At 42.1% G+C, this 25,955-nt stretch overlaps 1 protein-coding gene and 1 long non-coding RNA gene across 2 annotated transcripts; one reads left to right on the top strand and one right to left on the bottom strand.

Moving 5' to 3' along the window:
- Positions 1 to 413: 413 nt before the first annotated feature.
- Positions 414 to 25,936, top strand: LOC113579224 (nucleolar and coiled-body phosphoprotein 1-like). Its single transcript, XM_035531941.1, has 9 exons — positions 414 to 438; positions 2,923 to 4,772; positions 5,514 to 5,745; positions 6,975 to 7,145; positions 10,693 to 10,797; positions 11,087 to 11,197; positions 18,162 to 18,373; positions 21,803 to 21,870; positions 25,852 to 25,936. The coding sequence occupies exons 2-9, from the start codon at positions 3,060 to 3,062 to the stop codon at positions 25,853 to 25,855; spliced, it is 2,616 nt and encodes an 871-aa protein (XP_035387834.1). The 5' UTR covers positions 414 to 438; positions 2,923 to 3,059; the 3' UTR covers positions 25,856 to 25,936.
- LOC118242249 lies at positions 19,527 to 21,796 on the bottom strand. The gene is made up of 2 exons (XR_004776705.1): positions 21,587 to 21,796; positions 19,527 to 21,302 (listed from the first exon to the last, which is right to left on the bottom strand). It is a non-coding gene; the product is annotated as an uncharacterized LOC118242249 (long non-coding RNA).
- Positions 25,937 to 25,955: the final 19 nt, after the last annotated feature.

The raw sequence follows: 25,955 nt of genomic DNA on the forward strand, positions 1-25,955 counted from the left end.
AACTTAACCCTGCAACTTGGTGTGGCCTCAATCTGGACCTTGAACTGTGGCATGTGTAAAGGCGTGCTTGAACAAGCAGAGGCAGAGTGCCTTCATACAGCTGTGCTGACAGCTGCCGGCAGGACTGTGGAGCGTCCCTAGGTAAGGAACCATCGCCACGAGCTCGGGAAGTGAAGTCCCACACTCCAGCAGCACGCGCATGATCCCCTGAGGTGAAGTTTGAGCTGGTCTGATGGATGAGTGTCTGACAGCAGAAGAAACACTGCTGCCAACTTACGGATGCTCAGGTCTGAGCTTGTTTGGTCTAGTCTCGGCGTGTTTATCGCAGCACTAATGGGATTGATTCAGAAAGAGCTTCCCTGACTCAGGGAAGAGTAAGCTGGGTGAACAAGAGACCAAAAGGAGATGCACAGGGCAGACACGGCAGCACTCTGATAGGTAGGTTTGGGTTCTCTTTTTGCTACTTAATTTGGTTTTGAAGTTGCTTTTGGAGTTTATACGTCAATCAATATGGTTGTTTCTTTAAATCGGTAAATGTTCATGGCATGGTCTAAATTACATCAGATAAAAAGTAAAACGTTGCACAGTTCAAGGCAACTGTAGTTCAAAGCATACATTTCATTCCTTCTGATGGAATCCATTATACTGCTCATCATTTTCCTGCTACTTGTAGTCATTTCCCATGTGGGTGAGTTATCTAAAGGTGTCAGATATATATTAAAGGATAACACTGTGTTGCTTTAGAGATGAGATGTTTGTCATTTATTGTTCTCGTACTCTGTGTTATTCCATGGACAGAGGCACCATTGTGCGCTCTAGTACAGGTCCAGTGTCAATAAACTCTCAGCAAACCAGAGTAGTCCTTGCCTAACTCTCTCTAGCACCCCCTTGAATAAATGAGCTCCGTGTCAGAACTTGGCCCATGTTTTTGTCATATTTTTACATTGAATGTGTCCGTATCCCAGTGAGCGTCCTGTTTGTAGTGGCATGGTAACAGAGGTAGTTGTTTATTTAACACCTTATTTGGAGAGTCCTGCTGTAAGTGACTGCTTGTTCCCAAGGTAACCATTTACTTTGTCAGAAGGGGAAGTAGACTTTTTTTTTATAGAGGGCTTAAGATGAGGAAACTGCTCATGCACACTAGTGAAAATGACCCATAATCAATCTTCATGCATGGAAAAAAAAAAACACACCTTCACACTGGTGTGTTTGTAAGTGAAGGTCCAAAGCTAGTATGGAAGCATGATGTTAACACCCAGATAATATGTGGGTGTTGGCGTCAAAAAAACTTTATAACCAGTAAGGGAAAGAAGACACTGACAGACTAGGCTCAGTTCAGAAGAATTTCCAGACTTCCAATGTCATCAAAATTGTTAGTGATCTCTATGGTACCCTTCACCTCTGAGAAATTGATTGGAAAAAACCTACAATGTTAGGAAACAAAAAAGAAGCAACAGTCATACCCACTTCACCCCAACAATACAAAGTAATTTACTATATTACATGATTCCAGCACACCAATATAGTTCCATGTCTGCAGCTCACACACTTGTGCCTGGGCAGATGAGTTAACTGGTAGAACATAAGGTTTCCATAACAAATTAGGTAACGCTACACAAATTCAGCAGATATTTATACCCTTAGAGAGGTGCTCCCAACCCTAGATCTAGTCTAGATTACCCATGCACAATTTACAGCAATTCTTTCAGACCACGTTTGCCTAGTGGCAAGTGCTTCCTCCTGTTTGTACCTCCCCATTTACCATCATGAACTAAAACCTTTGCTAATATAATGTTAATATTGTTGGAAAGTATTGTGAATTCTGCACTGAACAAGCTGAATTTGAGTATGTGGTTAGGATGTGTTGCTCATTAGTGTTGGCACTGCTGCACTGATTTTGGTGTGTTCCAATGAGAGATCTCCTTACTCCTTCCCTTCCTTTTTGTATTTGACAGGAGTGCAGTGGTAAGCACAGTCATTCTTCCAACAGTTCAAACAGTTCATGCCAAGTGTTTTTGTCCCTGTGGGCTGTTACTGTGATCGCTGCAGAAACAGGCCGAGCATTAAATCTCACGCTATAGTTTGAGCTGAAATTTTCTATGGTCTTCTAGTCTATGTTGTGTATTTAAAAATCGCTGAATGTGCTTAGTTAATGTAATTTCTGAAATGTTCCAAAGCCTTGCAATGTAGTTTGGTTTACCAGCAAGTTTCAGGTTTTGCAAGTGTTGGTGTATTAATATCCTAACCATATTCTAGCTGTGCCACAATAAGCCTTTTCTTTAGACATGTATTTAAAGTTCACCATGCTTGAAATGTACTACAGGAAACCGTTCCATTATTCCCTATCCTTATTAGTCTTATGAATGGTGTCTTTTTGAGGTAATGTTTAAGGTAATTACTACATATATATTCTAGTTGGATATTGGCCATGCTTACACTTAACAAGGAACTCATGCTTCAAGTATTTTTTAAGGCCTTCCTGGGTAGTCAAGTCAACTGCTGGTGAGCAGTACACTGGCCAGACTTTGCTACTTGTACAATTTGAATGGAGTTGTTCCAGGACATATTAAAAATTCAACAGGATATCATGTTCTCATTATTGGCCAGGTAGTTCACTGAAATGAAACTTGATGTTATGAAACATTAAGATCATTAAGTTTCCAGTTGAGTATTACTGAGAAGTTGTTGGTAAAATTGTTTTGTTTGTCATGTGTATTTGCCTTGTGTCTTAACCTCAACAGTCATGTCTTGAGATGCCTGTTGCATCTGTATTCAATACAAAACAACTTTTTTTGTGCTGGAGTGGCTGTCTGAGTTTCTGTGGAATATGAAAAAAGACTAAACAGTGAAATGTTTCTGTTGGGGAGAAAATGCACACTGCTTAATCCTCCAACACCATCTCATACCTTTTTCCTTTCTCAGGTACATCCTCTTGGCAGAGGTTTTTCAGTAAGTGTTGTCTGGGCGTGGAGAGAGGCGTACCAGGCCAGAAACAGCAAGAGAACAGAGGTACAGACATTCAAGTCAGCTCTGCTGAGATTGTTCAAACAGCCAGAAGCATGGAAGAGCTCCATAGAGCCATGCATCTCACATTCTCTGTGGAAGAACAAAATGGCAGTGGCATTGCTTGCCCTTGTGACTCTTCCCCTGTTTCTCACAGGACCAGCAGTAACTTAAGTCATAGTAGCACATATTGCCCCACTGATGTGAAGATGGTAAAGGTCTGTATCAGTGAAGTGTCCTCCACTGAGGACAGAACCAAAAAAGCCACTGCACAATCGAACGACCCAGCCGTGGTGGACCATGTCAAAACTCATAATGACGATTGTAACCAAGATGCGACTTTGGCGTTCCATAAGACCAAGATCATCAGTGTTGATTCTGCAAGGGCCCTGGGTCCTGCTGCCTGTGGTACCGCCGATGAGAAAAGACACAGTGGTTCAGAGACAAACGTTGACCCTGCAGGGAGAGAGGACTGTGTTGTCAGCTCTGCTAACCCACCTTTCAGTGCCTCCAGCGAGAGCTGCAGCACTGTCGGCTCTGGAGAGATGGTTTTCAGAAGTAACAGTTTCCTGCTCCATGAGTCTGATCAGCTACTGAGTGCTTCGCTCCTAGGTGAATCCTCAGATATGCAGTCTGAGGCTGGCTTGGTGCTGGGCTTACTCCCTGATGTCTGTGAGGGACTTGTTAATAGCAAGGTCAGTACTTCAGGTACTGAAGCCAAACATCAGGAATTGGGGGTCACCTTCATCCAGCCTTGTAATCATACTTACATTATGGAAGAGGAGGTCTTCCAATCACCGTTAGGTACTTTAGGTCCTCTGAAAGGAACTGCGACGCACAGGTCGCCGCACATGGTCACGGTCATAGATCGATCTGAAGGTGTCGCACCAGTTCATTGTAACAAAAGTCATTTAGAGGGTCAGCAGATGTCATTGAGAACCAATGGGTCCACTCACTCCACACCAGCTGAGGGAAAGACGTTCCAGCTCTGCACCTCTGAGGAGTTAGACATCAGTGGTAATGTCCAAACTTCTACTCCTGTTCAGTCTTTGGGCTCCAAAACCTTTTCCCACCTCTCCCTCTCAAACTCTCCTCTTAGCAAAAGTAGGAGTGATCTGGGGAGTCCTTTGGCCCAAGACCAGCAAAGTTCTGTTTCTCTGAATCCCAAAACACCTTTGACTGCACCAATCAAAAGTAACAAAATAGAGATCAAACGGTTTGCCAAGCCTGACTTAAGTAATGTAAAATCAAAAATTATAGAAAGACCTGTCAGTGGCTTAAAGTCATCAGGTGAGGCAGTGATGAAGGCTTCACCAAATATCACACATCAAGCCTCCACAAATCAGACGACAAAGACTTCCCATTCTATACAACGCAAGGCATCTCTTACCAAGTCTACCTCTGCAGTTTCTTGCAATTCCCCTGTCATACCTCCCTGCAGTAGCTTTAAAAGGGACCAAAGCACTGGAATCAAAAGAATCAGTTCATCTGCTTATCAAGAACGAGGAACCACTCCAAAGTCCCAGCCTCGCACACAGTCTGAGACATGCTCCTCACCTCAGACTACTATGGAAGAACCTAGCGAGAAAGACGCACGAGTCAAAACAACCTTAAACAGTTTCACCACTAAAAAAACCTCATCTGCAGTGTATGTGCTGAAACGACCTGGGCTGGCCAAGTTTGCAGACAGAAATACTTCTTCTAGAGAAGACAAAGGGTTCATTGAGTCACTCAACATATGCGGGAAACCCCAGAAGCCCAGTCCAAAAGTGAGTAAAAATCAGAAGCAGAAAATCTGCATAATAACTGTGTGTTCAATGTTACATGTGGAATATTGCAATTGTTGTTGATGAGTGTCTTTTAGGAATGTCTGTTATTTTTGTAAAATGGAGACACATTTTTGTACATTTTGTACATTGACAATTGAGAGATCCATTACTAATTTAGGTAACGTGTGATCCTTGAAGCTACTGGCAATCTGTTTCTGCTCCTCATATACAGAATCGGGTGTGAAAAGCAGCAGAACCATCTGGTAAAGTACTGTCATTTGAGAATTTAAAACTGATTCTCAGAAAACCCACCTTTTATTCTTACATAAATGAGTTAGATTCCAAATGCTAAAACTTCAGATTTCTTTGTTTGGCTCTGCAAAACCCAAGCAGCAAAGGCAAAAACCAGGTCCAGACCATCATACTGTTGCTTTGAACTGCCTTAATTGCTGCTTTGAATACGGCCCTGCTGTTCTGAAAATGCAGAAAATGTACTCCATGTGTACACATTTACTGTGTTTATAGAGTTAGGGGTGGGGGACGAGGAATTGGCAGGCAGAGACCTACAAATTCCCAGGAGGACTGAAGTACAATAGCAGCTTGGCTCCCAAGCGTGTGTATGCCTGAACCCTGCTCATGCTCTCCGGCTCTGTTATGGCCGGCACCGCAGTGAGGGTGGGCCACACTGCCTTTGGCCTGTTCATGTGGGACTGTAATGCTGAAGGACAGCTCCTCTTGCAGGCGGACCCGTCCACACTGGCAGGGGCGGCAGCATGCGACTGGAGCCGAGACAGACCTGGCGCCTCGCCATCGGTGTCCAGGACGGGAGGCACCAAAGCCGCGCGAGCCCCAGTTGCAAACCTTCGGCCGCCTGCTCCGTTGACATCAAAGCCCAAGGCTGGCCCAGTGGGGAGAAATGGCTGCACCACCACAGACATGCCTTCCCCAAGGAGCAAACGGGGCATGAGCCGAGGTAAGAAAATTGGTTTGCTCTTGAAATGACCACTTTTGCCTGGTCATTCTGTTTCAGCTTATACCCCAGATAGTGTGCTTGGGAATACCTGCTCTTCGTATTGCGCTGTTTTAGTATGGCTCTTGGAAGTTTAAAGTACTTTTCAGCATAATCAACTTGTACATTGAATATTTGTCAGCTTTTACATATAAACAAGCTCTCACTGAATTCTGCCAGATCTTAACTTGATTCAGCAGCTGTTGTTAATCATTGTCCACAAAAAAAAAAGTTGTTACAGCTCATAACAGGTAGATACCGCTCATGCATATTACTCAATAAATGTTCAGCATTTACACTGCAGAATCATCCTGGAAGTCTTCAGATGATTTTTTTTTTTTTTAACCAATTTGTATATTACTAAAAAAAACAGGAAAGTCTTAAGTGAATTTAAACTTCGCTGCTAATTTTGTCAGCATACATGGCATGTTTAGATGGCACAATCATGTATGTAAGGGTAAATAGAGCCTTGACTTGCCTCCAAATTGTTATACCATAATGAGCAGCTGGTTTCCAGTGTAATTCTGCAGATTACTGTAGATTGTAATGTGGAGATAAATGTGGACATTGGCAAATGGAGTCATTATTTTAACATTCTCAAACCTTATGCTGGATTTAAAATTAAACAATAACCACGAGATTAACATGATTCCCATGTGGAACGACCTTTGTAGAGCTGAAAGCCTTCAAATTAAAGCTAATATTTTGCACTCATTGTTTAATTTTTGTGTGCTAGAGTCTAGAGCTCAGGTTTTAGTCTGGTTGCAGTTCTCATTTTTACCATGGGGAGGCGATTGTTCTGCAATCTTCACAGTATACCGAGGAGGATTTCCGCTTTCTAATGACCAAAACTTATGTCCTGTTCGCAAGACCCCAGCAGAGGATCCAGATCTACCTTCTTTTAATACAAGTGCCCTTTACTACTGGTCCTTTTTGTGTGGGGGTTTTTTGTTTGTTTGTTTGTTTTTTGTGGTAATAGTTCACTGAATAGTTCCCATAATCTTGAACTGATTCCAAAGCATTTACCTTTGCTCCCTAGACCTCTATTGAATTTGCCGTCTCACTCTGTAAAAAGTAACTGCAGTATGCAGAATGTGATTATTTATCCATTGTTAGCTACTTGAGAGAAGTGACCCCTGAAAAGGCAGATTTCTTTGCACTATAACCAATGCAGAACTTGTGTTGCTTTCTAGGTAGTTCAAAAATGCACCTTACTGAAAACACAGGAGCTGAGGTTTCAGGGACAGCACGTTCCAGACTCCTCATACCTGCTGCTCACACACATGTTTCAGCCTCGAAATTGCCAGTGAAGCCTCGAGCACGACCCAGAAGTCCCAGGGCTTCCACCAGCCATGCAAAGCCAGGCAAGACTTTGGGGTTTGTTTTATCACAAAGTTGTTTTAATATATCCTCATACTAGTTAAAGCAGTTTAATGAATTCATGGATTGTTGGCACAACAAGGATATACATACTAGTCAATATGGGTGGTCACAACAATCGGAAATGTATTCCTTCTATTTTTTTTGTTCAAGTTCAGTGGTAAAATGTGTACTTATAGTATTTATGCACATGATTTTGGTGGGGAGCATATTTCACCATTACTGGACATTCAATCCCGTTTGAGTGTGAGGTTTTGTTACTAATGTGCTGCCAGTGAAGTGCTGGTAGGTATTCTTACAATACCCTGATGTGCACAGTGCAACAGGATAAGATCAGCATTATTCTTGCAGATCATGACTCCCTTTTTCAGGCTTGTTGATGGCATTTTTCATCTAAAGCCTGAAGATATAAATGCTTCTTTCAGGATTTGGCAGGATTTGACACTGCAGCTAAATTTTAATGCAATTATGGATGCTTTAAGGAAACATCAACTGATTTATGGCTGTGCATATGTGCAGATGTTCATGACCTGACATGACACCATGACTGAAGAGTAATGTAGCGGAGTACAAGTGTTCTGCGAAGTTTACCCATGACGTAGTTGAGAGCTTCTGACAGAGGCAGTGAGTGTCCACTCAAGTCAGCTCTGTTCTAACGGCTGTGATCGCCTGTTACTATAGAGCCCGTCTGAAGCCGAATCTTTCAGTGCAGACGGGGGGGGAGCCCCAAACAAAGAGCCCCCCGCCCCCTGCATCCTACTACCCTGATCCTCTCTCATTGGCTGATGGCTATTCTACTCTAAGAGCAGGGGGTGCCTCAGTCCCAGATGGCCAAAAGACAGGGTTTGTTCCGCTCCAATTCCCTCAGAGGGAAATGAAGAAACTGTGGAATATGACCTCAGAAGGATGGGGGGGGACTGGAACGCAGTTTTTTTGTTTTTTTGTTTTTTTTTCTGCATGCATTACTGAGCACACCGGATAAGGTCATGGAGGCATACAGGGCCCTCCGGAGTGGCACCTGGACCGAACTGTCCGTGCACATCTTCACCAATTCAACCCCGATCCCCCAGTCCAGCGTGTGCACTCAGTATGACCTCACTCTTCTGACATGCCTTCTTGTCGGATCCTATCGCTTCTGCATCGTTCCTTTGTTAGCAGCCTGTTATGGGAAGCGTAAGACTCGGGTCTGGAGAAGTAAGTCATGTGTTGGGACTTTTTCCGAGGCAAAACAAGGCTTGGATTACGAGCAGAATTAATGGTTTTGTTGTTTTTTCTTTTATTGTGTTTTTGTTTTGTTTGGGGTTTTTTTGGTGGGCGGGGGGTTGATTTTTTTTTACTTTTTTTTTTTTTTTTTTTTTTGGCATTTGGTGTTTGTAGCTGTATTGTAGCTTGCTGGCACTTATTGGAGCCAAAAAGTGAAATTGCTCTTTCACTGTCCAACAATTTATAGTATGGCTTGTTTGCAGATTGCAGCTTAATAGATGTTTGAGCAGTTGTAAGGCTCTAGTATAATTCATGTTGCCATAGAAACAGCAGTAGCCTGAAACAGATTTCACAGCAAGAAAGACTCCAGGGTTTTCATCACTGCTGCTACTAACCAAATACTTCCTTACACAGTACATTATGTGCAAAGCTATGATTCCACAAGCTTTTGGGAAGAAAACAAATTCTTAGAATTTTCATATATAAGCTCCAGTTTTATGAAAGCAAGCCAAACTGGTCACACAGGAGGTGTGGTTACTTTATTCAAACAGACATTCTATTATATAGAGGTTTTACTTAATTTTCTTTCTTTTGAATACCCCTGTTTTATATTGAAAGGTGCTCCTATAATCCTATTTTTAATCATTTACAGACCTTCAAAATACTGTGCAAAGTTCACTGATAACTGAAAATATAGGCTGTTGTGTCCATTGATTTATGACCATTTCATCACAACTGCTGATTTTAAGTTTCTTGTAGACAATGCTAAGAAAAATAATGTCAAAGAACTTTCAACTTTTGATTCTTTTGGTCTTGGAGAACCCACACACTCATGGCTGTACTCTGGATTTGGTCATTACTAAGGGTTGTTGATCTGTCTGTATTCTCAAACCAGTTCTGCTTTTGTTCAAAAAAGTTGCGTAAATGAGTGTGTATGTGTATGCTGTTTCCATTACCACCCAAAAACAACCAGGCTATTATGGCACAGTTTAGTACAACTGACCTTAGAACATTTGAGGAAACAGGTTAATGGCTCACTCTAATTAGACATATTCCCAAACCTCTAAAATAAGTTCTATACATTCTCAAATCTTCCTTTTATAAACAAGATAATTAAGAAAGTGGTGTATTTTATATAAATATCCATTTTAACATTTGTCAGGTTTCCAACCATACCATAGTGCCGAGTCTGCCTTCATAAAGGTACTAAATGATACATGGCTAAATGTTGAGCCTGGTAAAATTATACTTATGGTATCACTAGATCTAAGTGCTGCATTTAACACTGTAAATCATAGAATTAATATATCTAAGATAGATGGGCAAATTTGCATAGGACTACAGGGAACTTTCCTCAAATGGCCTGAGCCTTATTAGAAGGTGGGAGGTACAAATAGCAGTTTAATCTGATAGGATAGCTGTAATGTGGAATTGCCCAGGGTTCAGTTCTGGGTCCACTTTTATTCAACTTGTATACTGTACCACAGTGTTGCGGATGATGCAGAGATGTACTTGACTTTCTCACCAGATGTTTACAACCCAATAGACACACACTGTCTATGTTTAGAGCACACAAATAACTACACTATAAAGAATTTCCTTCAGATGAATTAGGACAAAACAGAAGTTATGATATTTGGAAACAGAAAGGAGAATATTGAACAATCTTCACCTCTTGAAGCCAAGCATGTAAAAACTAAACACCTAGTCAGAAAGCTTAGAAATCTTGGTATTCTAATAGACTTAGACCACACCTTTACTAGCCACATCATATCAAACACCAAAAAAATGTTTTCACCTTAAGAATATAGCTAGAAGCATGGTGAACTTCTGTAATGGTCTTCTAACTGGACTCAGAAGACCCCAAAAGACCAGATACAGCTGAGAATGCTGCTGTAAGTCATTGAACCATAGCAAAGAGAACACAGCACAGTAGTACTGATCTAAAATCACTAGTTGGTTATAGAACATTTCTATTTCTTATCATTCAGCTTTATCTGGCAGTACTTTATTCTGACATTTTATTATTGCTCTGTAGCCTTTTAATATATTAATTTTGTTTTTGTTCTTTTAATTCATTATGTTGTTGTTGTTGTTGTTGTTGTTGTTGTTTAATACTAAATACCGTAAATGGAAATGAAATGGAAATGGAATTTTTTTTTCCTTTTACTTTTTTTTTGCAAAAACCTTCCTGAAGTGATCTTGAGATGTAATGAGCTTTTTTATTATGTACTACTCTGTCTGTGTAAAGCACTTTAAATTTACAATGTGTATAAAAAGTGCTATGCAAATAAGCAAATAGACTTTCCTTGCCTTACCTATCCTCAGATTATGTAGATCCTTCACCAGGGGTTTCTAGAAGACCCCCAACTAGCAGGACGACTTCAGTTAGAACCAGACTCCAAAGTCAGCCTCCCAGATCATCACAGTCAGGTGACGAACGAGCGCGCGCACACACACACACACACACACACACACACACCACTACAGAGTACGTTATAGTACAGTAGATTTGACTACATGTTAGAAAGAGTGGAAGATTTCTTATTACACTGTATGACCATTATCTCAGAAATGGCTTGTGATGTCTGTAAAGTCTGGCTATCATGTACATATTGCACCATACTGGTCTCCTGAAAGTTCCTCCACCCCAAGTAAACTTTAACTGGCGAAGTGTTTGTGGTGTTCCTACAAGGGTTTATTCCTTCCGTCTGTGGAACAGGATGCAAGAACACATCATCATCATCTTCACAAGCGTCAGTGAGGGCTGCTTCGAGTGTCTTGAAAACCCAAGCCTCACCACGACCCGTACGACTCCCTGGAGCTTTATCAGGTAGAAGCTGTTACTGCTAAACCCTAATAAAACACCTACAGTGATCTATGTCATTCACACCTTGCTAAAATTCTAATAAGCCGTACCTGAAGATATATAAATAAACATTTAAACATTTAAAAATATATATATTTTATGTTATTAAAGTTGAGTAAAGTGACCTTTTCACATCATTGGCTAGTTTAAGGTGCTTTTATTGTTGCATATACTCTTGTACTAACCCCAAACCCATTTAACATTTTTCACCTTTACTGAACCTAAATGGCTCAAATAGCTGTGTGAAATCCCTTTCCTGCTATTGCCCCATTGGCCCCAGCTGAAAGTCTTTACCCCAGCACAGATGGAGGGAGAGATCAATATGCTCAGAGTGAACAGGGGTGTGCGGCGTGTAGAATAAATCCCTGTGGTTGTGGGTTTTTGTCCCCCCGTGAATTTAGTGGCAGTGGGCTCCACTGGACCGCCCCCTCAGCAGCACAGGGGACCAGGCCATGGCCTGGTCTGTATGCCCCAGCTGGGAAGAGGAGAGCCAATCACAGCCAATATGACACATACGAGCCGGTGCCATGCTCATATCAGCTCATCGTATTGCTGATCTTCAGTCATTTTGTTTTCAGCAATTAATGGCGCTGTTGGGCAGGGAAGATAGCAGGTGACTTGCTTTCAGCAATTGAGTGTTTGTCTGGTAGCATGTATTACAATCTCTGAAACTGAAACCCTGCTGTGCAATCCATGCTGAGTTTCTTCTCAAAATGGAACACTTGTCACAGAAATTCCTCTCTTCATCTCTGACTGCCTGTAATGAGTGTTTACTTTTCTTTTTTTATACAGTACACACACAAACCAGCAGTCCATCCTTTACATATCCTCTGGAATTTGTGAAATGACACACTTAACAGAGCCAAAGGTTGATTTTTAGCTACTTGTTTTGGATGGAAGGAGGATTAGGATGTCTGCTGGGGCCATGTAATCATGCAGAGGTTTCTCTTCGCAGCTTCTGCCCACGTCTCCCTATAAACAGAGTCATGCTTAGGTTGGGAGAGTATGACCTCAGCGGGCTGCGAGCATTCTTCTCCCAGGTCCTGCTGGACTTGTGTCTGGCATTGTGTCTGATGCTCAGCTAGCGCGAGGCCATTTTGTTTCCAGTAATCTTAAACGAGTCGGCATGCTCTACCACATTGTTTGCGTTTTGCTTTTGTTTTTTTTTGGGGGGGGGATTTGAGGAGAATTAATCCTGTAAAATACTATAGCTATTTTATTGTTTTGTTTTTTGGTTTTTTTAAACAAGTTATTGACTGCAGGCATTATTTTGGTATATTAAGACCTAATTTATAGTACATCCGTATCTGTTATTACATTTAATCTTGATTGCAAAGAGGTTCATGAACCTGTTTTTCATTTGTTCACCATGAGTACAAGGATTCATGAATCGTATTCAATGTATTGCCATATGTGATCACAAATGACTAATATGCATATTCTTTAAACGATCAGCATCCTGGCTGAATTCAGCACCAAGCACAACCTTTCCTGAGAACCGTTGCTTTGCCTCCTGCCATTTTGCTGCTCCTACGCTCCCTTGTGTTGGAGAGGGAGCCCTTGCGTGTGTAAGTGGGAGAGAGGGAGGTGTGTCACAGCGCGGGGTTTCTGCTGCTTGCTCCTCCCCCCCCTCCCCCTCGCGTCTCCCCCAAAGCATCCTCTACGGCAGCAGTAACACGAAGAGAGATGCTGCCCGGGTTTTGTCTGGCCGCGGACGGATGAGTGCTCATCTCAGATTGGCGAATTAGGCTCCCATTGCTGCACCTGTCTGTTCCAGGAGTCCTGCCTCTGGACTTTGCCACTAGCTGTGCTGCTGCAGGTCCTTTTGAGAACCAGAGGAGAATCCTTACACTCTCCTGAAGGAAGGTCTTTTTTATTATTTATTTGAATGCCCTCCTCTTTACAACCTTCTCTCCTTTTCTGCTTTTGTCCTCCGTGGGTTGTTTGTTTGTTTGTTTGTTTGTTTTGGGGGGGGTTTGAGGTAGGTGGGTTTTGGTAGCTGCTGCTTTTTTGGGTCCCTCCACCTCAGTGCTTCAATGAACATGCCGTGCGCTGCCCTGCGCTGTCAGGCGTGCTCCCACACACCTCAGCTGCTTCTCTGAATGCTGTCCCATCTGGTTGTGCTCGAGAAGCCTGATTAGTTGCTTGCCTTTCTGGACTTGCAAAATGCTGTTCTCACCTCGGTTTTCCCTGTCCAACATTCACGTGAAACTGACCGCTAAGGGCTTACTCCGGAGCCTCCAGCTGTTGTCTGGCTGCAAGAAGAGCACGGTGGTGTTTCGAACAGGTGTGTCACTCACCAGTACGTATCTAAATGATCCATAAAATGATTTACGGAGATTTTCTCTTATGTACAGATTCACTTTGGTATAATTAAATGGCATCTCTTTCAATATGCTATCTCCTCCATGTCGAATCTTTTGAGATGTATGTCTATTTTTAGCAGGGCTGTTTTCGCTCTCTGTTGGCGAGTATTTGACATTGGCTGCTCGTGTATATGCTGAAAAAGGCATCCACCTGCTGACCACAGCTGTTTGCATAGACTAATGAATGTTTTCTAACCACAGGTGTTAGGAAATGCCTGTAATATATATTTTTTATTAACATGACTTGTTTACTAACATTTTTATTAACACGCCTTCACACTTAATTCTCAAACTGCTGCATTAGAGGATGGTTATTTTCGGCTGTAGTCTCATGTGTTCTTATAAACATTTTTTTCACTGGGTCAAATTCCCATGGAAAAGGCTCCTCGGGAATTGAATGTTGATTTCATTCTTTTTTAGCATAGATAATGGCCAAATAAGGGGACTATCCTAGACTTTGTTTTTCCCCTTGCATGGCTGATATGACCTATATTTAATCTGGGTGATCTATGAAAAGGTTCAGGGTCACGTTTCAGTTATGTATGTCAACATGTACACCTCCATCAGAACAAAGGTTTGTTGAAGCTTCTAGTATAATTATGGTGTGTGTTCTCTGTGATTATAGACCTGACTTGCCCATAATATGGGTGTTATGTGGGTAATTAATCTAGGTCAGACACATTTCTGCATGATAAATTAAAGTGCCCATGCTAATTTTTTCTGTCTTATCTTATAATATCATCTTTCAAACAAGAAATTGATATACTAGCTATTGCTCTTGCTTGGCAGAAGATTTTAGTTGAATTATGTTGACTCGGTCAGGAATATTGTGCAAAAGTCAGAGAATTAAATGCTTTCATTTATATAATTTCCAGTCAAAATGGGCATCATATTATTCATTTTCAGTGTCAGGAAAATATGTATGTATATATACATATAAAGCATTTACAGAAAATTGCACAAAACCTCCAACACTAACCATAATATTAAGCCAATCAGTGTTTTAATTTATCCTCTCTACTTTAATGCACCTTACTGACACTTTTTTTTACTTTTCCACTCTTCCAGTCTTCAAACCGGCAAGTTACAGCAGTTTCCCCCCAACAAAAGGTGTCTCTTACATCGATTCCCTTTAGACAGCCCCCCTATATTCCCACAAGCAAACACCTAAAAATGCTTTAGGTGCTTTGCACATTTTTTCCCCCCCGTCATGTACATCTAAAATTGGATATTTATGAAGATATTGTTCCACTTGCATATTGAAGGGTAAGTCAAATGAAAAAAGTAATTCAATTAAATCAGGAAAGTGTTGTCTCCAACCTTTCTGATGTGTTGGCATTTGGGTTTTTGGGTTATTATACTTGTGTAGCTCGGCCCGTGCTAAACGAGAGACTACAAATGCTCACTGTTGTACCATATTGGAGGTGTCGTGCAAGAGCAACACTCCATCACGAGCTCTCAGCTTTAGTGCTGATGGTATGTATGACTGCCTTGAGTGTTCTCAATGAGTCATTTGTTCAAAAACAAGTAGCCCAGCAAGTGTTTTGAATTAACCCAGTAGCCCACCCACATGGGCTGAGCTGTCCCCTAGTGGCACAAGAGAATGAAGAATGCTCATTGTCATTGAATGCTTATTGTGTCATTCCATCTGGAGCAATTAAAGACCTCTGTGATATGCCAGAAATGCCATTTGCAACTTGACATGCCAGATATACCATTCACAATCTTTTTAGTCAAAGAAGTGTGGCAAAAAGCAGTATAAAGGCCTGTATTTTAATCTTATGTTTTCAGTAGCCAAAATACAGATCACCTCTGTACTGCGTGGGACTGTTGAGCATGGTCTGTAGCCTACCATTTGCCATGGATGTCTTGTTTGCCACAGATACCTCTGCCAGAGAGTGCCAAATGTATCATCTCTTAAGCTTGTCTGAATAATTCAAGTGTTGGATGGCGATGAGTCATTTATAGCAACATGCAAGCTGTTGCATAGCAAGCTCTTCTATAATAAGTATAGAATTGATTTTGTTTACATGGGATGTTTTCTATTGCAGTACATTCTAAAAATATGCATCCCTTTTTTTATTAGATATTAAACTTCAGTCCAAATTAGAAACTTCCTGTCCTGACGTGAACACCAGTGTTTTTCATTGGGTCGTGCATGGCTTTTTGTTTTTACCAAAGAAACATGTGCGTTGATCATGTAGTAGTGATTAGAAATCTGCACGAGGAGCTTTTGTCTGCACAAGACTACGGTGCCCAGAAGCCCCGTCAGACCATTCCAACAGAGGGATTGACTGAGAGCGAAACAAAATAACTGATCTGTGTTTACATGGAGTCACATTCTTCTGTTGGTGCAAATTGAGATCAGTTAAATCCTAATTATTTTGATAAAAATCATTTGATAACACTTTGTTCTAGCTGATGGGGAAAATCTAACAGCTCTCGTGGCAGAATAAAAAGCATTCTTTAAAGTTTTTCAGTTCTGCTGTTTTAAGATGTGCTGTGTACAGAGACCTCTGAAGGTCCGTACTACAAGTAGCGGGGGAAATGTATTAAACGTCCAGACCTCATCTTGCAACTAGGTCTAGCCTTGCGATGATGGTTGTTTTTATTACCTTTTTAAAAATAAATAAATCAATCAAAAGATTTTTGTTATGAAAAAGCTCCTGATGGGCAGTTCTGCACTGCAGTGATGTGGCAATCCTGCATTTGAGCGTTCTTGCTCCATGGTCTGCATGAAACTAAACTGTGACCAGCAGGGGGAGCCATCATACACAAGCGTTCACAAGTAAAGGCACAGTCATGGTTTTAATTATCCACTCTCCGCATTCCTTGAATTTGGAAGGAATGTTTGCAGGTATGCCATATGGGCATAGCTCTCCACCATTGCATTTTCCCCTCCAAAAGGATTGAGTTTCTTAGGAATGACATACTGCCATAACCTTTGCTAATGCAAAAATGCATATGTTTCATGCAAAGAAAGGTGCAAAGATCTTATTAGATTAATCTCTGGAACACATTTTTGCATGACCTGCATTTTTCATGACATGATAATTCTGAAATCAGATTCCTTTTTTTCCGGACGTCCAGCACAGAGAGCCAATATGTTATAATGTGTAACATGCAGTTACCTGTAAGAAGCAATGTTTCATCAAGTGTGGTAAAAGTTAAGCAGGTTGGATATGAGGATTTGCAAATGGACAGCTGCATTAATGAAAAGCCTTTGTGCTTGTGATGGCTTTACCGGGGAATTGCCAGTCATGCGACACTGGAAATTCATTTTTCATTTGAGTTTGTAATGTTCCTGGTTCCCACAGTACACGTGATAAGAACATTTCTGTTTGTTTTATGGGTGGGAAGGTTTTAAAGTATTTGCTTTTAGAAACTCGCATGTACATGTTGAAAGTATAAAGCCAGTGCTATATGTGCCTAGAACTGTTTGCTGTGGGATGAGAGCACACAGTTGTGTGTATGTAATAATTCAAATTTCTTTAGCTTAATTCTTTTTTGAGTAATGTAGTGTTTTATGTACAGTACTAATAGCAGCAGCATTGGTAAATGAAACATTGGTAAATGACACTGGATCATAGCATCACGCTGCTCACGTTTATGGCCTGCACTTTTTTTCGCAATGCAACTGTTTTTCAGCAATGTCAATTTTTATTAGAATAATTTTGGCACCAGGTTTGAGAAACTCAGTAGGTTCACACTTGTTATTTCAGTCTGCGGGGAGTTAATGAGCAGTTCCTGCATTGTTGTTTTCTAACTTGGGTGCCTCTTTTGTCTAGCATTTTTTTTTTTCTACTTCTATTTTTCCTTTAATACCTGTTTTTTGTTCAGCGCTTGGATTTGAAACGTGGCTTGCTTAGTTTAACTATGAATATTGAACTATGACATCACAGGGAAAAGGCGTCAAGAAGCTTAACCCACCGCCCACCCCCCACTCTCATGCCCACACACACACACTTGTTAAAAGTGGCATGTCACAAATGTCCTTTTGGGCCAGTCAGAGCCAATTATGTCATTCCACAACTTGTCGGCATATGGATTCGACATCAGAAAAGTCTGTTGGTCTTCATAAATCTGGAATCACGTAGGCATACTCTCCCCATACTCTTCGTTGAGCTTTTAAAGCGAATTATCTTACTGGGGAATATTTAGCGAAGGCATCTTTTTCGTCTCCTCTCCCCACGCTCACTGCTAATACCTCCTTGCTGCCCCTCTGGCCTTTATTGTGTCCGGGTGTTGTATTTATAAAGCTCCTGTAAATCAAAACTAGCATGACCCAGCCTGGCTGAAATAAGAGCGCTTAGAGGGGGCGACGGGATCAAGAGATGGGCACAATCTCAGTCGGCACTCCGTTCAGTGGCAGGGAAGCGGGGGCTCGCGCGGCTCACGATTCACAGCCTGTCTCGGAGACGGCGTAGACGGAGGCTCCCACGGTCAGACGCCAGGGCGCGGTTCTCCCACGTGTGGGGTACGGGTGCTGGAAGGTGCACGGCGTGCACTGAAAGGAAGCATGCTGAACACGGGGCCGCTGCTAAGCGGGTGTTCTCTTCCAGTCGACAAGGGCAGGGTGAAGGCGAGCACGCGGGGCCAGGCCAGCGGCCAGCCAGACCTTGTGCCGCCGGAGACCAAGCCACGCGGCGTGGAGTACTACAAGACTTTGTGCGAGAGGAAGAACCAGACCATTCAGCAGCTGAAGAGCAGCTTCCGCGCCAGCAGCCGCAGGTTCGAGGCCATCGCCGTGGTGGTGCAAAACCTGTATGCTGAGGTAAGCAGGATGATCACTGTTTAATGCCTTGGAATATTTGTACTGTCTTCTCCAAACACTTCCTGGTGCTGCTGTTTAAATGTTCATGTTGAGAGTGGTTACATTTCTCTGAAGACTCAGACAGTTCTCAGTTTGTATAGTATTTTGTTTATTTTGGCCATGCCAGGTTGGTCCTCAGTTTGGAGTTTGTTTGACGTGTGTGTGTGTGTGTGTGTGTGTGTGTGTGCCTTTACACTCTCTTCCCTGCTTTCTTTGTTTTGGTGATGCCTTCAAGTAGGTCAGTGATTTACCTTTCACAAGTTGGTTTCTAGGGAGGCCAGTCTACCCCATTAATCACACCCCCTACATTACATGCTCTACATCACACCCTCGGCAATGTAGAATATTTTAATTAAAATATTAAACCAAAGATATGAAATCTTGGACAGTTATAGCTGTCTTTTTGTTGTCCTTTTTTAATTAAGTTGGCAATTTTGTAAACGAGCTATATTCACCATATCAATACATTTACTTGATATATATTGTATGCTGTAATGCCTCCATCAAAACAAGTCTGTACTTCTAATACCTGGAGGCCATTTTTTTTTTTTTATTTTTTTTTTTTTTTTTATATATATATATATATAAAGATTCTGTGCAGATCAGAGCTTGCAGCCTATAGAGATGTCCTTGATAGTTCACTAAATATGCATTAGTATTCACATATGAGCCTACTCTCAGGTATTCACTGATAACAGATTCTGGTAGGTCTTCAGGGAGTGATCAGCCCACTCAAATGTAATTTTATCTGTCACCAGTCAGGCCCTGAGCAGAGCTTTAGATACAGGGCATGAGTGAGTATTTGCACAGTGTATATTTAAGTTCACTTTCAATAGGTCTAGTTCTTCGATCACTACTGGTCCTGACATGTGATGGGGATTGACACCGATGCTCATAAGCATGACACCTGATATTCGGTTATTGAAGTCTGGTACGCTTGCGTGGGTGGAATCGATTTAGCCTCCGATCCAGGAACATAGATATCGTAGGATGGATATGGATTATTGAGGAAGGTTTTGTCTTTTAGAGGTTTGCCAGATTAGATTCTACTTTTATATGTTGTGTGCATTTGATATGAGGATCGTCGTACCATGAAAAGTGGTTCCTTAAAGTATTCGTTTGATACCTTTTTAATTCAATCAATTCAGTTTTTTGTTTAGGACACGCGTATTTCATTGACAACAAAGAGCTCACACAGCCTTCTCACCTTCATCCTTTGTTTGTTTGCTATGACAGCACATAATTATATACAGTTACATATTAGCACATAAACTGATTGTATTTTGTTATAGGAACACAATGTCCTGCAGTGCAAGCTGTTAAACAGAAAGCAGATTTTGGCCTAAGAATAGCATTTGTGCCTACTGTCCTCTCTTTGTAAGTACGTGCAGCTGCCAACTTTATAGCGTTGCAAGCAGAGCCAGGCAATCCGAAAGGTGTAATTAGGTCCATATCGTTTGTTTGCAAAAAAAAGTTGTCACCACCCTTAGCACGTTGCCATAAGTTTACTATAAGGCGGCGCACATCCATTTTGTTGAGTCACATCTTTTGCACTGATGAGTAGCATTGTTTGTGTAGCGCCAAAACAACATTGTTTTTGCCTGTTTTTGGTGGCCCCTTTTAGTTTAAAAAGCTGCTGTCCATTGACTTCTGATGCAGTTTATTAGCAAGTCGCTTAGTAGCTAAGGGACATTTTAAGGTATTAGAGTGGCTTTTCTTGTGACATTGAAGGCTTCGAGTCTGTGTGGTCTGGGGACTAACACAATTGTTTTGTTTTTTTTAATTGGAACATAAAACCACCTTTAATAAAACATAGGAATTACTTTAGGCTTCAATCTATGTCCAATTTGATCTTTCTTGTTATCTTTGTGGTGCAGAAACGTTTGGGCGAATATATATTTTGCTGCTAACCCCATATGCATTTCTGTGAAATATCACATGCATTAAATTAGTATATTTAGAGGGGCACTGGTGTGTGAGGAGGAACGCAGTTCTCAAATAACGTGAACCTGAGCTGACCGAGTAGAGCGCAGACTCTCCCCTCTCTCGTCTGCTGTGGGAAGGTCACTGTTGACCCCTCTACCGTAACATGCAGCATTTCAGTAAGTGCCACTCGATCAGGTTACTGTCAGACTTCCGTTTGTGTTTTCCATCCCACCCTTCTTTTATTTGCCTTGGGTGGCGGTCTCAAAGTGCAGCGATTGCGTATCCTTCCCACATGCATAGCATTCTCTCCTGCTGCTCCTCTATTAGTGACTTTATGGTAAACCCTCACCACTGGGAAGCGAGTGGTTGGTGGAGCCCAGGTCCAATGGAATGGCTCTATCCCGCCAGCCCTCCGATGTAAAGGGGGAGAGGGAGCAGTTTGTGTGGGGAGGTGGAGGTGGCCACGCTTCCTCCACCTGGACTGCTGTCTCCCTGCAACTCCTCTGGACTGAGCGAAGCCGCACCAGAGCGCTGCGCCATGGGTTGCTCGGGCAGCAGAGCGTGCCTTAAGGGTCCCTACGCTGGATCCAGGGTAAAGACGCTGACCTCCTCTGGGACCAGGCTGGGATAGGAAAGTGGATATGTGCGGCTGCCTGCCCTGGGCATCCACAGTCGGTCTCACGGTTTTAATTATTAAGCTTGTGCCATGAGGTTTGAGAGCTTTAAGTGACTCATCATCTAATGTCTGCTGTTTGTCACTTACGCGGGCAGTTACATTCGCTCTGCCAGAGGCTGTTTTAACAGAGTCATTAGGTCCTGTCTGGTTCGGATGCACGTCATGGGCTTTATTAGTCTGTAGGGGAAGGCACAGGTTGGGAAGCTAGCAGGCAGCTGCTGCGTTGCTCCTGCGTCTTTTTGGTAGGCTGACTAGAGCACAGCAGCTCCCAGGCTGCCTGCTCCACTCCTAAAAAAGAAAGTGAGTGAGGCAGTTGGGAGCAGTAGAGCAATGGGCATCAAACAGTTGCATGAAGAATCCGGTTAGTGTGTGCATAAGCTTATGATGTTACCTTGTTGTTTAGTCAATATGTCAACTTCCAAGCATAATGCAGAAGTGTATATAGGAATGAAATATGCTTTAGCTTTGGTTTGATTTAATCTCGTTGCTAAGTCCTATTCAAACAATAATATCCTGCTTGTCTAAACCTATGATGAGCACATATTTTGTTCATTTTCGATGAGCAAACTGACCTTTTTTACTGTAGCTGTAGGCATAACCATGTTTTTAACCACATTACTGTTGGAATTGACTGTGGTTGGGTCCATTCATGTCACAAGTATTAAATTGATTTTATTTATCACAGTTTTTGTTGTTTTGTATATAGTGCATGTTACCCGTCACTGAGGAAAATTCTGTGTACCTGCAGTACGAGTTGCTCATATGGGTCTCCCCCTTTTTGTCTGCAGCACGAAGACACTGTGAAAACGGCGGCAGGAGCTTTCTCTGGAGCTGCTGAACTTGCACGAGAGACCTCGTGAGTGGGCCATATACGGATGCCGGACATGTCCCATGTGTTCGTGACGCCCGTCTAACTCTACATTTGGGCCGTCGCCTTTTAATAAGCCAATTGCTTATTAAATCGAAGTAACCATGAGCAGAGAGTTGGGGGATGATCTGCTCCTCACAGTACTGCTCCGGGTGGCCCTGCCTCCCACTGCTAGCCCTTAATTTGTTCCCTGTCCTCTGTGTTGTTTCCAACCTAGCCGCCGCTACGTGTAGATCACCGGGCAATGTTGTACAGGGACGAGGACGGATTGTCTGTTTTACTACCGTGTAACATGGCAGGCCAAAGTCAGTAGAGCCTTGCTTTGCCTTAAAGGCAGTTTGAAAGAGAAACATTCTTCTGCACGCACAGAATGATGCTGGCAGCCATCCCTCATGCACCAGTGCCCCAAAGCCCAGGTCCTGTTTCTGCCTGTACGGGAAATACCCCGCACTGTAGCAGTGAGTGGGACTGCACTCACTTATAGGAGAGGAGATGCTTGTCCACTAGGGTTCAGCGTTCCTATGAAAACATATATCATTAACATTTCCATGATGATTATCTGTTACACATGCAGTTGTTTATGGACTTGTTGAGCTCAGGCATGATCTGCTGTTTATGAATAGTAAGGTCAGGTTCATTCCTTAAGACTCTTTGTTTTTAATGGGTTACAGAGCAGGATACCAGAGAACCTGCCAACCTGACTTTCAGAGTACTTTATTGTCCATTTTTCTTCAGTGGTTTTTGTCATTATGTCTGCTCTTAATCCTATACATTATTTTTCATTTCTATCATGAATTATGCTGTCTCATCTCATAAGCATATTCCAGGTGTCTGTGAATGCTTAAGACCCTTAAATGACTTACACTGACCACCACATGGGCCATGCCAGTATTTGAAGTCATTTTTGTTACCAACATGAGGATTTAAACATTGATCTCCACTTGCTGTTTCATATGGCTGTCATGAGATTCCTGTTTAAGTGACATCACTGAACTGTGAATACTAGAGCTTGAGTGTGTTGGCTTCTTGCCAGACTTGCAATATAAATATGCCGAGTCTTATTAAATGGTTAATGTACATTGCTCTTGGAGGCTTCAGTAACTCACAAATAAGGCTACGACATGTGCTTTGTCCTTCCTCCTACCTGGACTTCTATCAGGGAGGTGTGTTATTCATGCCACACCGTGTAACCTACACGTACATACATGCATGGCTTTTCACACTTTCATTTATTAAGTGTTTGTGGGTGATTGTGTTTCATTTACAAGTGATTAAACCAGCAAGTCATCAAAACATTGAGCCGCCATGGAAGAATAATTGGGCCTTAAATTTGGGAGCTATCCAACACTACAGTCGTTTTACTCAAGTTTTATTTACTCAGCCTTTTTTAGTAAATGTCTGTGTAGATGCCAGTTAGCTTGCTGGATTCCCCCTGTATCTGAAACACCTACATATCAGGTCTGCACATGGCAACTCTGATAAGCCACAGCATGCTTTCCTCAACCACGTTCTCCAGTGACACATGCACTTCTGCTTCCTATCTGTTACCCCCCCCCCCCCCCCCCCCTGCACTCACATTATTCCGAGTATTTAGAGGATGTGCATTTGAGGTCTGCTGCATAAATTTTCCCTGTAATAGAATTACACTGCAGATTTATGAAACGCATCCAGCCATTAACGAGTGCTGTCTCAGGCTCATCTGCTGGCTCTGGCATAGCATATGCCCCCCCCCCCCCCTCCCCTCCACCCCCATCCTGGATCCTGGAAAAGCAGGTTACAGGACAGACTCGATTCATCCTTTAGTGCAGGCATGCGTCCATCAGTGATCTTTTTTTTTTCCACATCATTCTCATGACTGTTTTTCGATTGGTCTTAATATAAACATGATTGGATTAAGGTATTTGTATAGGGTGTATCTGTTTACCCCAATGGTTTTGTTTTGTTTTTTTTTCCTAATCACTTTGTTACAGTCACATATTGATTTGACCCCAAGTCCCTCCTCTTGATTTATGATTACAGTCAGATGCCGGTCAGTGACTCATTATCATGTGAGTCAATAATCACGTTAAAGTGATTTTCGGAAAGAAATCATGAAAAAAAAAAAGGAACACTAACTGATTTTCTGGGCTGAGATATGGCTTCGCTTTCTGATTGTGTAGTACCACAGTTTCCATCGTCTTTGCCAATTTTGTCACTGGTGTTGCTGAGGGCAACCCTTCTAGACTGGCACTTGTGCTGCTAAAGGACAGCAAACATCTGAAAAAGCTAAATGTGTTCAAGTTAACCACAAGCCTAACCTGCTACCGCACAAGATGCTTGATTGACTGCTCAGCCTTGCACACACTGCAGAGTACAAAGCACAGCAGCTGCAGGCGCGATTCTCCAAGCCACTGGTAGCGTACGAGCTGAAACAGTGGCACGTCTCAGCTCTGCTGGGAAGAGGCTGGGAAGCATCTGTTGCCAACAGTAAAGAGCCATTCAGAAATGGAGACTTCTAGTCCCTCGCCGACAGTGAAATGCTGGGCTTCGACTCATGAGAAAAAGCAGCTTATGTTCCTTTGTCGTTCATGGATATGTATATCATGTTATCATCTGTCACAACACTCTCCTTTTTTTCTCAGTTATGGCTCGACATCCAGTCTCACGTAACAGTTGTAGCTTTGCATGCATTGCCAATGGAGATTCCACAACTGTGCTGACAACTGTGTATTTGAACGGGATGCTTTTCTAGTGAATCATACCATCAAGTGTTGGCAGGACATTATGTCAAGGCAGCAAATGTGTTTTTAGCTTTGTCTTTCCGGATTTGGTGTGCACTAGACACTAGTAAAACAGTGCTATAATAAATGCACGTTTTTTTTGTTTGGGTTTTTTTGCGAGTCTGTGTGTACTCACACACCTCAGTTAAGATATGGAAGTAACTTGTGAATTAAATAAATAAATAAAATGCATAATTTACAGCCCCAACCCACAAAAAGAAAGTATTGATTTTAAATTGACATTGATTTGTGTTTCATTGCAGACAGTATGAACACAAGATATTTCATGTTTTGTCTGGTCAGCTCTTTTTCACTTTGTAAATATTTTTAAATATGTATCCATTCCTTCCAATTAGGCCTGCAACACATTCCAAAATAAAAGTTGGGACAGGGGCATTTTAAGGCTAGCAATGAGGTAAAAATAAATAATGATGTGATTTGAAATGGCTGATGGTCAACGGGTGATTGTATTCATGATTTGGTACAAAAGCAGTATTCAGGAAAGCCCAATGGTTTAGGAGCACATGTGGGCTGAGGACCACCACTTAGATCCCCCCACCCCCCCAAAAAAGTGAAAAATTAATGTTTTAAAACAATTTCAATGTTCTTGAAAGATGAGAAGGCATTTGGCTATTTCACCATCTACAGTGCATAACATAATTAAAAGATTCAAAGAATCTGGAGGAAGTTCAGTGCATAAAAAGAAAGGGAGACAATTTAAGCTGAATAACCCTCCAGGCTATTACCAGCAATGAGTCCAAAAACCAGGGTCTCGTTGGGTTGTCAGTAACTTACACTTCTTTGACGGGACCATTAATATGGAACAGTGTAAAAGAGGAGTACAAACATATGCTGCCTTCAAGATGACATGCTTTCCAGGGACACCCATTCATATCTTGACAAGACAATACAAATCCACATTCTGCAAGCATTACAAAGGAATGGCTTAGAGGGTACAGCTGATAGACTGGCCTGTTTGTAGTCCCTACTTGTCCACAGTAGAGAGTGTGTAGCACATTTTGAAATGTAAATAAAGTTCAAATAATGTGCCATTTTATTGTTGTCAGTGTAATACAGGTCGGAGATCATTTTTCAAATCACTGTTTTCACTTTTCATTTTAAGTTGACAGGCATGCCAGCTTTTTTCTGATTTGGGGGTTGTAAGTGATTTAGCTTCAGACCTGTACTAAAGGAGGCAATGTGTTCCACAGTGAGTTCCGTCCAGGCTTGCGAGCGTTTGGAGCAGGACAAGGAAGAGCTGCGTGCTGCGTTTGATGGAGTGCTGCAGAAGGTGCAGGAGCAGCACTGCTCCGA

The sequence above is a fragment of the Electrophorus electricus genome, chromosome 12 (genome assembly GCF_013358815.1).
Source record: "Electrophorus electricus isolate fEleEle1 chromosome 12, fEleEle1.pri, whole genome shotgun sequence".
In the NCBI taxonomy this organism is placed as follows: domain Eukaryota; kingdom Metazoa; phylum Chordata; class Actinopteri; order Gymnotiformes; family Gymnotidae; genus Electrophorus; species Electrophorus electricus.